Source organism: Dromiciops gliroides, chromosome 3 (assembly GCF_019393635.1).
Source record: "Dromiciops gliroides isolate mDroGli1 chromosome 3, mDroGli1.pri, whole genome shotgun sequence".
NCBI classification, from domain to species: Eukaryota; Metazoa; Chordata; class Mammalia; order Microbiotheria; family Microbiotheriidae; genus Dromiciops; species Dromiciops gliroides.
In genome coordinates, this window is record NC_057863.1 from 149,094,982 (window position 1) to 149,109,046 (window position 14,065).

General features: G+C 35.6%; 1 protein-coding gene across 1 annotated transcript in view; it reads left to right on the top strand.

Moving 5' to 3' along the window:
* GPC5 (glypican 5) overlaps window positions 1–14,065 on the top strand; it is a 693,474-nt gene that overhangs the window by 430,907 nt on the left and 248,502 nt on the right. Inside the window, exon 3 of the mRNA XM_043993388.1 lies at window positions 5,678–6,372. Within this exon, the coding sequence (XP_043849323.1) occupies window positions 5,678–6,372 (695 nt within the window). The remainder of the gene's footprint in view (window positions 1–5,677; window positions 6,373–14,065) is intronic.

The window sequence follows — 14,065 nt, forward strand, 5'->3', positions numbered from 1 at the left end:
ATGTGCTATCATGTAAAACATATTTCTATATTAGTCATAGTTGTGAATTATGAAAGAAGAAACAGATCAAAAGAAAAAGAGCACAAAAAAAGTATAAAGTAAGTGACAAAAGTATGGTTCTATCTACATTCAGAATCCATCAGTTATTTATCTGGATGTTGACAGCAATTTCCTTCATGAGTCCTTTTTATTTGTCTTGGATCATTGTGTTTCTGAGAAGAGTGGAGTCATTCATAGTTAATCATAATACAATGTTGCTGATACAATTTTTTTCTGGTTTTGCTAATTTCACTTTGTATCAATTCATATAAGTATTTCCAAGTTTTCCCCTCCAGAAATTGGCCTGTTCATTCTTTCTTATTTCACAAAAGTATTCCATTACATTCATATACCACAGTTTGTTCAGCCATTCCCCAGTTGATAGGGAATTTCCAACATTTTGCTACCACAAAAAAGTTGCTATAGGGGACAGCTAGGTGCCACAGTGGGTAAAGCACTGGTCCTGGATTCAGGAGGACCTGAATTCAAATCTGGCTTCAGACACTTGACACTTACTAGCTGTGTGACCCTGAGCAAGTCACTTAACCCCCATTGCCCCGCAAAAAAAATAGCTGCTAGAAATATTTTGTACAAATAGGTCTTTTTTGTTGCAGTGTTATTGCTGGATCAAAGGGTATGCACAGTTCTATGGCCCTTTGGGCATAGTCCAATTATACTTTTTAAGCAGTTGTTTTCTTTTTCCAAGCTGCAGACACTTTTTTTTTCATAATCCTCTTGCATTACTCTCATTTCTTTTTCCAATTTTTCTTCTTCTCCTGTATGATTTTTAAACTCTTTTTTGAACTTTTCCATGAATTCTTTCTGGGCTTGAGACTACTTCCTGTTTTTCTTTGGGGTTTTCCCCATAGGTCTTTTGACATTGTTATACTCTTCTCAGTTTGTGTCTTGATCTTCCTTGTCACCATAATAATTTTCTATGGTAAGATTCTTTTTTGTTGTTTTTTGCTTACCTTTTTTGTCCTTTTTCCTTTCTTTTAAATTTGAACTCTACTTTTGCGGTAAAAGAGACACTGTCTCAGGCTTCTTGTGCCAGTGGCTCAAGGTCCTGGCTATTTACCTGGTACTGCACTCATGTTGCTCTGAGGCCATTGGAGGACCCTCATGTTTAGTGCTGCCCTGAGGGAGTAGGGTGGGTGGTGACTGGTGCTACTAGAGGCCATATGGGTCTGGCAGTTTACCTGGTTTTGAATCAGGGTCATAGTGCTGGTGTCTGGTGTGTGCAGAGGCTGGTGGGAGGGGGTCTTTCTGGGTTTTCCTGGGGATACAATGAAGCATGTGGCAGTCTGACCACTGGTGGCTGTTTGCCCAGGGCTATGCTGAAACACTTGGCATTTCTTAGAACTGGAGTCTGCCTGTTCTTCTGCCTATGCTGAAGCACATGGAGGGGCAGGGGTCCTGGTGTAGGCATTTGCCTGCCCTACTCCACCACACAGGGGATTAGGATCTCCTCTTAGTTTACTGAGGTAGGGATTGGTGCTGGCTTACTGGGAAACTTCCTATCTTGAACTGCATTCCCCTTTTACCAGAATGAGACAAACCTTTCTTCCTAATCTCCCAAATTTCTTGGGCCAAAATATTGTTGCACCCCATCTTTTTTTCTGGCTTTGCTGTTTCAGGATTTGGGGGGGCACAATTTTATGCTGAATATAGAGAATTATAGCAATTTATAGCTTACTCTGCCAACTTGGCTCCTGGAAGTCACTATAGACTCAAAATATTGGTTATTGGTTGATTCTTACATCAAAGATATGACCTAGAGAAATGTAACAGTTTATAGAAAAATATATTAAAATAGAATAAAATGGGCTAATATTTTGGAGGAAAGACTAACTTAAGCTAACATTTATTGGAGACTAAAAATCATAGCTATTTTTAAAATGTCACGGACTTCTTTGGTTTCCCATGACTAGAAATGCTTCAAACAGAACCTGAATATCTGATTTTAACAGATATTGTCCCCATTACATTTGCATGGGTCAAGAATTTAGAGCAGATGCTAAGAGAAGATGCTTTAGAGAATACGTCCCTTCCAACAAACTCTCATATGCCAAAAGAAACAGAGAGAAACAGAGATTTGCATAACATTGGATAAGTAGTACAAAATAAGACTGATTTCAACTCAGATCTTTGGTTTTGACTTTCCATACTACACATGTGGTCAGTAGCCCAACAGAAAATGGAATAGCATACTAGCTATTTATTCATGTTTCAAAATTTATACATGTTCTTAGAATGCAAAGAAGAGTGATGTAAAGTCATAGTATAATTTATTTAAAGTGAGAAAGGACTTCAGAGGTCATCTACTCAATAGCTTAATCATATAGATGAAGACCTTATGTTGCAGAGAGACCACATGCCTCACCCAAGGTCACATAGTCAGTAAAAGGTTGAGGCAGAATTCAAACAAAGCTAAATATCAACTCTATCCTATAACTTGTATTCTTGTATTGATGTAATTGATTTTATATTTTAGAAACTACTGTGTTATTCTAAAGAGTGTCACACTTTCCCTGAATTCTCATTTATGCCAAACTTCATCATAACCAGTAAGTACCTTCTTGGTCTGCGTAATAACAAAAAGATTTCTCAAGGAAAGTTTGCTTGTTCATCTTTAATTACCTTTTTAATATAAAAATTATCATTTTCTCCCCATTTCACCCCAACAAATATGGATAGTCAAGCAAACCAAATCCACTATTGTTTAAAATATGCATGTCATTTTATATCTTTAGTGTATCACCTCTCTGTCAGGAGGCAGGAAGCAAAAACCCCAATGTTTGCTTTCTATCCCAAATTCCCCTTACTTTCTTAGGTTTTCTTTAACCCAACATTATGTTCTCACTCTTTCCCTCCCCCCCTCTCTCTTTCTCTCCATATTTATATGTTATGTGTATTTATTTAAATTTAGAAAAAAATATTCACAAAGTATGCTGTTTTCTGTACTATAGTTTTATGGTACTATTTTTCAGGATATATCTATCATTGTCCTTTGGGTACCTCACCATTGCCTGTGTATCACCCAAGGGGCAATAGAGATATAAAGAGCGGGAGAGAATCACACATAAGCTTTATACCATATGTCACCAAGAAAAAAAAAATATTACCAGGAAGCGAGAGAGGATTTCAAAGGTCATCTAGTCAATATCTTAATTTTATAGATGAAGACCTTAAGTTGCAGAGAGACCACATGCCTCACAGGTCACACAAAAAGTAAAAGGTTCAGCTAAGATTCAAACATAGCCATTTGATTTCACATTTCCCTTTTGAGTAGTTATTACAAAGCTAAATATCAGATCTATCTTATAACATGTATTCTTGTTTGTGTAGCAAGAGAAAATAATGCTGGATAGCTCATGGATTGCACTGATCAATAAATAATATAAAAACAAAATGAACAAAAACAAGAGGAAAGTCTAGTACATTGACTTGCTCCCCCATAGAAGATTAGTTTAAGATATGGACAAGTATGGTCCAAGATGAAGTGTTGATGGGTTTTCTGTATCATTGGAAAGATCGCTCAGTTTGGTGAGATCATAGATCCTTTGAAGTACCAAAGTATGTAAGCTTATATTTCTTTAAAAGGACTTGCATTTTAAGGGTATGCCTCATATTTGAGGGAATGGTTTATATTTGAATGACTAAAATATTTTTTGCTACACATTTTTTAGAACTGGTGAGAAAAAAAATACACCCCAGTTTGCACCTCCTAGATCACCAAAATGATGTCAAGTTCCAAATAGTGACTAGCTTCAGAAGTTGCAATCATTAACAGAGAGAGAGAGAGAGAGAGAGAGAGAGAGAGAGAGGGAGGGAGGGAGGGAGAGGGAGAGAGAAAGAATTTGATAGTTTCATCCTTCCCAACAGTTTCAGGATAGATCTTTTTCTTTATTTAAGTGTTCAAAAGAGGCCTGCCCCTGTTGAAACACTATGACTGTGACTGAGTAGATAATTATGAAAATAATCTTTAAAATAATTCTAATCTTCTCAAATAATGTTTTGACAGATAATGCCTATCTTTTATTTTAAGGTAGTGATTATCATGCCACATTTGAGGTTCATGGCATTAACTCTGCATGCAATTTAGAAGGCCTAGAATCCTCAAATCTGCCTAAAGTGTGGATTTTTAACCTTTTTAGTGTGTCATGGAAGCCTTTGATAGTCTGATGAAGCCTATAGATCTCTCCTCAGGAAAAAATAAAGCTTTTTGAAAGTCATAATTGAAGGCAATATTACATTTCAGTTTGAGCTTAGAAAAATGGGATCTCCTATTCTCTACAACTTTCACTTAATAGTTAAATGGCAATACAGTATACTTTTAGCAAAAATAATTACTTATATTACTTCATATCTTCTTACTAAGGCTTGAGCTTTAGGAAATGGAATTTTTAAAGCATGAATTTCTTTTTCTTTTGGGTATGATTAGTAGAGGAAACTTGTCGGCACAGCCATAACTTTTAAAGGCCCCCCAGTTATTAGCATTCAGAGAAACAAGATTTTTTCATTCCTATACCATTCATCTTCCCAGCATTTTATCTTGCCATCACCTTACCTCCATCAACCTTGTTGTAACAGAATGGTCCCTGGGAAACCATCTCCAGGGTCTTACAACAATAGCCAGTGTCTTTTACAGGGATCTATTCCCCCATTTTCTCACCTCAACTTTTTATCTCAAAAGGGCTTAATGGTGCTCATGTTTAGATTATCCTCTATGCCACTGCTTTCTTCCCTCACAAATGTTTTTGCTCCAGATAGAAAAAATATGTTTTTTACAGTGGGAAGGAGGCAATAAGGAGGGGGAAATAATGAAGTAAATGCAGTACCTTGAAAATAAAAAAAAATGGCAAAAGAAAAATAATGTCTTCTTTAAATATATTCATCTGATAATTACCCTATTAGGCCTAACAGGTTCTTTACTGTTATTACTGTGTATTCCTTTATAATGTTGTATATAGATAAGCCTGCTGATTTTCATTATGAAAAGGCTCAGAAAGTTAAATATTAAAAAGTCAGGTGAAAGAATTAATGTCTACTTTAGTCATCTTCTATAAATAATGGATTTCATGATAGGAAATTAGATGATTGGTGATATTTCATCTTTAATTAATTGGGTTATTAAATAACTGCTGAATTAATTAGAGGCATGAGCTACATTACATATAATGCCGATTTCCACTTATTTTGATGTATGTCAGAAGTTGGTTGAGCAACAGAAGTTTTTATTTTAGACTGTTGACTATAACTCACACATTTCTTTACATTTATATATGCATGTGTATCAATTTAAAAGAATATTATAACCACTAAAATCTAAATTGATACCTCATGAGAGTGAAAGTTAACGATGTATTAAGTAGCTTTAGGTAGATTTGTTGTCTGAAATTTCTTTACTCTCATGACCAAAGATGACGATCCAAATTTTAGCTTCTGTATTCCAGTAGAATGTAGGCATCTTGAAGGTAGATATTATCTCACGTTCATATGTGTATCCTCAGTTCTATGCATGATGCTGAGCATGTAAGAGCCTAGTAGGCATTTGATAAACATTTGATGAATTAGTTGATTAATGAATTGCCTGAATATTCAGATTTCTTATCTCTACTTTCCCTTCTTGTTACAGAGACCTTTGAAATCCTCATCAAACAGGCGGAGAATTACACAAGTACCTTATTCTGCAACACTTATAGGAACATGGCTTTAGAGGCTGCTGCCTCTGTTCAGGAGCTCTTCACAGATGTAGGGCTTTTTGTGTTTGGCACCGACATCAGTCCAGATGAATTTGTTAACAGATTCTTTGACACTCTGTTTCCTTTGGTCTACAATCATCTCATTAACCCTGGTGTGACTGATATTTCACTGGAATACTCAGAATGCATTCGAATGGCAAGGCGGGATATTAACCCCTTTGGAAACATTCCCAAAATTGTAATGGGACAGATGGGGAGATCGTTGTTACCCAGCCGGACTTTCCTGCAGGCTCTTAATTTAGGCATTGAAGTCATCAATACCACTGATCATCTGCAGTTCTCAAAAGAATGCAGCAAAGCCCTCCTGAAGATGCAATATTGTCCCCATTGTCAGGCTCTGACTTTAAGTAAGCCATGTATGGGCTACTGCCTTAATGTTGTAAGAGGTTGTTTGGCTAATGTGGCAGAAATTGACCCTCATTGGCGGGGATATATACGATCACTGGAAGAACTCTCAGATACTATACATGGGACATATGATATTGAGCATGTACTTCTGAACTTCCACTTACTTGTTAATGATGCTGTAATGCAGGCTCACATCAATGGAAAAAAATTATCTGAACAGGTAAGAAGTTGCTTCCTTTCTTTTACACTCCATGCTAAATTTAACCTTTCTTTCTCTACCTTCCATTGCCTCCTCAAAAAACAACAACAACAACAACAACAACAAAACCAAAAAAACAACCAAAAATTTAAAAAAACAAACCCTATAGTAATGAAGAAACTAGACATGTAGATCTATTATCTATTAACTTTGAAATTATCATGGTAAACTTTTGTTGATATTTGAATACAGTTTTTCTTTTTTGTGGGGCAATGAGGGTTAAGTGACTTGCCCAGGGTCACACAGCTAGTAAGTGTCAAGTGTCTGAGATGGGATTTGAACTCAGGTCCTTCTGAATCCAGGCCTGGTGCTCTATCCACTGTTCCACCTAGCTGCCCCCTGAATATAGTTTTAAAATTATTGGATCTGGGTTACTGATTAAAGTTTATATAAAGTTCTTTAATTTTTTTTTTAAATCAAGTGATTTTATAATAACACTTTTTAATTTAAAATACATATTGGAGATGGGAAGTACATTTTCTAAAGGTTTTCACATTTGATCCATGCTATTATATTTGTAATATTTCTACAAAATCCAATCTTATTTATCTTCTTCACCAAAGGATACCTCATCCCACTGTCCAAGTTCAAACTTCTTAGTCTTTGGATCTAACAGTTTCTGTGTACATGTAAGAAAAATAGACTGAAAGGTCAACTTGGATAGAAAAAAATAGAAGGTTAATTGTGCATGAAAAAATAATTTATTGGGTTAGAATGGATTTAGGAAAATACATTTCAATAATACAGTAACTTAAGAGACTGATTTATGTGGTTACATAGATCTGAAATTAATTCCAAAGGCATTCAGTCTAAAAAACAGAAAATGTATCTCTATCATGACTATTAAATCATCTCAGGTTATTTTATGGATTGGTTTTCAGACACATTTGTCATAGTATCTTCAAAATGTATCACTGTAGTAATATTAGTGATTTTCTTAACCCTGAGTTTCACACTCTTTCATAACAAGACTACTTGAAGACTCCTTTGATACAGAATCATAAAGCTATAAGGTTTGAGAATTTATTTAGCTCACCTTCCTTCTTCTGTGCAGGACCATTTCCAATAAAGTCAGCTTCCTGTTTCCTTGGTAATAAGTCTCATATCCTTTAAGATGAGGAAGGTTATGCTGGTATTTAGCCTAAATATTTCCTTCTAAAAGAACCCTCAGCCTCTTATTTTTTCTCAATGTAATTCCAATAATTACTTTATTATCACACTGACACACTGATACAATATATCTGAGATTGAATTATCACATACTGTCTCTTCACTAACTAGATAAACTTAGTTCCTAAAGCTTTTTTTTTTTTTCCTGATAAGGACCATTTTAAAAATTTGCATTTAAATCTCAGTCCCAGGTCATCTGTATTTTTTATACTTCTGTGGATCTGTTATCTCATAACTATAATATTCTCACCAGTGATGTATATTTTAACTTATACATGCCTTCCCATCCTATAGGACTCCTGTCCATGTCTTCCCACAAACCCTTCAAAGGAAGTCTGCCATATATGTGGAAGTTAATCCTATAAACCTGTTGACATTGAATGAATATTACTGGAACATGCATTTTATCTATCTCTTATCTGCATTCCTGCTGTATAACAGGTCTATCTACTTTATAGTCATACAACTCTATAATAATGCATTTGACATTTATTTTTCTGTTCAGTTCTAAATTAGCAATTTACCACCATCATGTGTCTTTCTATTGTGATATCATCCATGAAGAAAAAAAAGTGCGATATAGAAATCTCAACAGATCTTTTCTATGTTGTTTTTCCTGTTGTCCTTCTAGTTTTATCCTTAAATGATTTTAGAATGATCTCTTATAATTAAATCTCTTACCAAGGTTTCTGTGAACTTTTTTTCTGTTCATTGATTTTATTCAGTTCCCATGTGCCTTATTAATGTAAATCCAGTTGTAAAATTATTAAATGCATGTTGTATCTCCTTATTTCTAACCTTTTCTTCAGATCTAGTATTTATTTTGATTTCTCTTTAATAAGTCAATGATTTTCATTTTACATAAACAGTTGATTCAGAAAGGTCTCCCGCATCAGTAACTAGTGAAGTCCATTTAAAGTCTGGACATTCTTATATTATCTCTCATTCTTATAAAATCAAATATCTGAGCAAGGCTACTCCTAGGATTCTGGACATACCCCTGATAGGTGGGTGTGTATTTCTCTAATGTAAGACCCAGCATTCTGGTATATTTTCCCCAATATGAATAGCCAGTGAATAACATCCCAGTTTCATTTAATGAACTAAAATCAATTAAATTTTACAAAGATTTTTTTCTGAGAATTTATAGCAAAAATGGAAGTTACAGATATTTTTCCCTAACACCAAATGGCACATTCTCAGTTCCCAGGGAGAATGGACTGGAATTTATCTATCTATCTATCTATCTATCTATCTATCTATCTATCTATCTATTTATCATAAAAGTATTCTATTATTTCCAGTTACATGTAAAATAGTTTTCAACATTTGTTTTCATAAGATATTTAGTCCCAAATTTTTCTTCCTCCCTCTGCTCCCTCCAAGACAGAAACCAATCTGACATAGGTTATATATGTACAATCACATTAAACATATTTCTGTATTAATCATGTTGTGAAAGAAGAATCAGAACAAAAGGGAAAAACCTAAAAAAAGTAGAAACAGTATGATTCAATCTGCATTCAAAATCCACAGTTCTTTTTCTCTGGGTGTGGAGATAATTTTTCCATCATGAGTTCTTTGGAATTGTCTTGGATATTGCACTGCTGAGAAGAGAATGGAGTGGAATTTAAGGCAATTTCTACAATGCATTTGTCCCCACCAAGTTTATTTCCAAATCTGGTACAGATGAAGGATGATTCAGTGTAGCTCCTTTTTAGTTCCCATTGATCGATGGGGGGTCCTTACTATCTTGGGTAACCACAAAATATGGTGTGTGGTTCCTGGATTTCTAGTGGCTCGTCATCTCAATCCATCAAGGCTCACAAGGCTGTAGAGTTCTCTAATACTTCCTTCACCTAAAAGCAAGAAAGAATAAACACAAAGAAGGACAGAACTGAGGCCCATATTCATGGGCTACATGTAAGCCTTGAAAAAGGATAGGTCAAGACAGCTCCCTATCTAAAAACCCAAGGTTTTACAGGTACAGTCAGGCAGGAAAGACAAAGAAGCTAGCTTTGGGCAGTTAATTACCTTTGAATCTACCTCATTTCTTGCACTGAAGTCAATCAGAAGTCTAAATCTGTCCATCGTATAGTTTAGCAGATCTGAACTAGATTACAGAATGTTTGTACATGCTACCAAAATCCATTTGATGATTAAATCAGTCATACACACACTGTTTATACATAAAAAGATTGGAGTTTTACTTCTCCCAGTTACATTGGTATAAATATTGGAGTCAATTGAGTCAATCGATAAAACCAACCTATTCCACTTGAATTAATGGACACAAAAGTATGCCCTGACACCTTTGTGGCAGAGAAATATTGAATCAATCAATCAGATATATGAAGTAGATGTGAACAAGGCCTGGGAATATCCATTCAATCAAGGCATTACAACTAGATGTGACAGGAAGTCTGTTTGAATTGGTTGACGTATTTGGTCATGCCTCATGGGACTTGCATAAAGTCAGGAAGCTAGTTCACAATCAAAGAATCCAACATGTAGCAGCTTAGTGATAGAAGCCTCTAGAAATTGAAAGAGGGGATGGTTAAGAGAGGAGAGGATTCATCCTTAGCCTTGGTCTCCTCCTCAATGTGACCTCTAATCTTGGCCACAAGATGACCTCATGAGCTTTGGAGGACTAGAGGATTAGAACATTTTCCTTTGGTCTCCTGGTAAGCAATTGCAGCTGGCAGTTTTTATACACCAAGCACTGAGAACGAATTAGACATATTGAGGAAAGGCTGATTCAAGGCTTTAAAGAATCTCTGTGGAAAAGTTACCCCATACCTAAGGGGAACTTGTGAGAACTCCAATATGAAGAATTTGGGGAACTGTGTTACCCCAGTTGCTACAATTGTTCTAAGTTAAAACCCACTTTACTTTGACCTCTGTATATACTTCTGGGACAATGTGAATGACAGTGGAGGTAATCTGTTGTAGAAGACAAGAGTGGATGGATAAAGATGGATAAAGAACTAATATAGCAAAGAATAATCAGAAAGATTATGGTAATGATAACTGTTTTCAAGTATCTCAAGGCCTATTGAGTAGAAAGAGGATTTGACTTGGGTTCTTTTGGCCACAGAGAGTAGAACCAGGAACAATGTGTGGAAGTTGAAAACAAACATCGTTAGACCTGAGCTGGATGTCAGGAATCATTTCTTTTCGACACAAATGTACAAAGGAGAAAAAGGGCTCTACTGAAGTTTACCCTGACTGTTGGTATTACAACAGAGATTTTGCATGGATATGAGTCAGATAATACATAACCTTTGAGATACTTTGCAATTCTAACTCATGTGACTTTGGTTGTTCTTATCAAAGAATTCATTATTAAATGGTCAATCTGCTGCTAATAAATTTCTCCTTCTTTATCTAGGCTACAACTTAGCAAGCATCCATTGTCTTTTTCTAGGATTGTCCCAGAAACTTATTCAGCATGGTAGAACCTGCTAGAATGTCTACTTTGCTTTCTTAACTTTTGGGAATCTGGGGTTCTTCAAATTCAGAGTCACCTCTAAACCATCATGATTTAGTCTTTGGAGCAGAAATTTTGTGGTGGTAGTAAGACAATATCACTTTCTAAAGTAAAAGTTTAGATTTAAAATGAGTACTGTAGCCAAGATGACTTTGTTGAAAATTCTGAATGAGATGGTTTATTCTTCACACTAGACTCCCTTTTTTCTTTAATCTTTTCTTATTTATTTTTGCCTTTCCTCTCCTTCTTGTCCTCTCCCTTTGGTCCAGTGTCCTCATGTTGTCTCCACTCAGAGCACCTACTTTCTAGAAAGGATCTAATAAACTACTTCCCATTAAGCTATAGATGATAAATAATGGTTTAAGGATCTCCTTTCCCATATACCTGAGGGAAAGACAGAGAATAACACCTTTAAGAGAAATGAATGAATGCCTAATAGTAGATTTTATGCTGGAAAGGATACCACAAACCTTCTGGTCCAAAGCATATGGGAAAACTGGGACATATGGGGAGATTAAGTGACTTGCCCAAAGTCATACAGAGAGTAAGCATCAGAAAAGAGATTTGAACTATGATCTTCTGACCTCAGTGTCATGTTTTTTTATGATCTACAGCTGGTAAGGAATTACAACATGGTAAGGAATTCAAAATTTTGGTTTCAGGCTCCAAGTCTGTACTAATTATTGGTACCAGTTTTATAATACCAAATTGTTGGAAATATAGGATGGTATGGTGGAAAGAATATTATGCTTGGAAATAGGGTCCTGGGTCCTCTCTTTTTTACTACCCCATGCAAGGAAAGGTACAAACTTTAGCTTGTGGAATCATAAATTTAGAAATGGAAATTTAGAACTTGGGAATCATCTAGTCTAATCCCTTTATTTTACAGAGGAGGAAACTGAGGCCCAGTGTTAAGTAACTATCCCAAAGTCATTTAATTATTAAGTGGAAGGGCAATTATTCTTTTCCTGGTCATCTGATTCCAAATCCCAAACGTTTACTTAGGCAAATGACCAAATCTCTCCAGACCCCCATTTTCTTATGCATAGAATGAGGATAGTTTAAATTATCCCTTAATTCTCTCCTCTGAATCTAAGATGATATAATTGTTTAATGGGGAAGAGATGAACTTGAAGAAGACCATCCCAATGTTTCTAAAATCAAACTGTGTAACTAGCTATGTATTTATTTCTCCTCCTCATGAGATGAGGTATGTGCAATTCGACAGACTGAACACTCAATTTAGTATGTCCCTCAAGGTTAAGTATGACTAGGTTTATAAATAGGATTTTTTTCTAAATATCTTCATTCTTTGTTAGTATTTATTCTTTGAGAGGGGATTGTCTTTGCTACCAAGGGGGCTTTTTTGAGTACAGTTTGAATTAGTGTAATAAATAATCTTAGGACCATCTTGAGAAAAAAAAAGGCATCAAAATAACGAAGGGGATAAGAGTAGGAAGAAATGGCTCTGAATTCCCTGCAAATTGACTCATTAATATTTATTTCTGCCAGTCTCAAAGTGATTTATAAACTGATTATCAAGCTTTGATAAGCAGTTCACACATCAATGAATTTAGCAAATTCAAAATAAATGATGAGAGTCAGCAAATAATGACTTTCTCACACACTCAAAGCAATCTCTTTGGGTCTAGGATGACTAAGTCTTTTCCATTGTAAATATATATGTGTGTACTTTCAAAAATTCATAGAGGAAACCAGAGGTGTTAGGTTCCATTTAGAGGTGTTTGGATATCACTCTAACTGGGAGTAAGAGATCTGAAAGGGACAATTCAACAAATATTCTTCTGAAAACAGTCATGAGCACCTTGACTGATGTCAACTTTTTGAACAAAATCAAATTTTCCAGCAAAATATTAATCATAACTTTCATGTTGACTCTGTCACTTGATTTCATGATTATGTTGATTTTTGAATAAGTCATATTTCTTATCAAAGCAGAACCGAGATCATAGAATTTAAGGCTGAAAAAGGCTTTACAGATTCTCTCTTTCTCTCCAGTTTAACAGAGTAAGGTCCCAGGAGTTGAAGTGAATTCCCTAAATTCACAATGATAAGAGAATAGAAATTCAAGCCCACGTCTTCTAAATCTAAATCCAGTATAGTCAGTTTTATATAACATAACTTGTGTGCTCCAAAATATTACTGTGCTATGTAGAATCTCAATAAAAACCACAAGATTTGTGGGAAAAAATGGGTTAGGAGCACAAGTCAAAAAGTTCATCAGTGACACAGTATAAAAGGATAGCAATTTATACACACACACATATGTAAATGGTAGCACAGTTTCATATATGATAAATAGTTAAGAAATACATAAATGCAACAATAAATACTGGTGGTGACCACTGCCTTCAACTTTGGCTCAGTCTGTGTCCTGATTCCAACATGGCCCTGTCTGGCAGATGTGGGGAAGAGTAGCATAGCCTTGGTAGGACAAAACTCCAGAGCTAGGTCCTTGGCTGTGGGGTTAGGAGCAGACCAATTGTCTGTAGTCCATTGCTCCTACTGCAACAGGAGACATATAACAGATTTAGCACTTTACCTTGACAGACCATAGGTTTGCCTGTAAAAGTGGGCGTAGAAATGGTTGCAGTTTGTGTTAAATCACAAATTGGTTGGGCAACAAGGGTCAAGTGACCTACCCATGACCACATGGCCACTAAGTGTCAAGTGTCCGAGGTTGGACTTGAACTCAGGTCCTTCTGAATCTAGCGCCAGTGCTTCATCCACTGCACCACCCAGCCGCCCTTGCAGTTTGTGATTTTTTGTAAAGTGGCACAGTTTTTTGCACCAATGAAATTTTGCATTTGAAAAAACAAAATTTCTGTTGTGCTAAAATAATTTCCCCAATTTATCAACTGTATTAGGACAAATATTTGTTTGCAAGACAAATGTTATAACAGAACTGATTATGCTTTTGTTCAAATTATATTTCCTTAGATTTACTGAGCATCTACCACAATTAGTAATCCA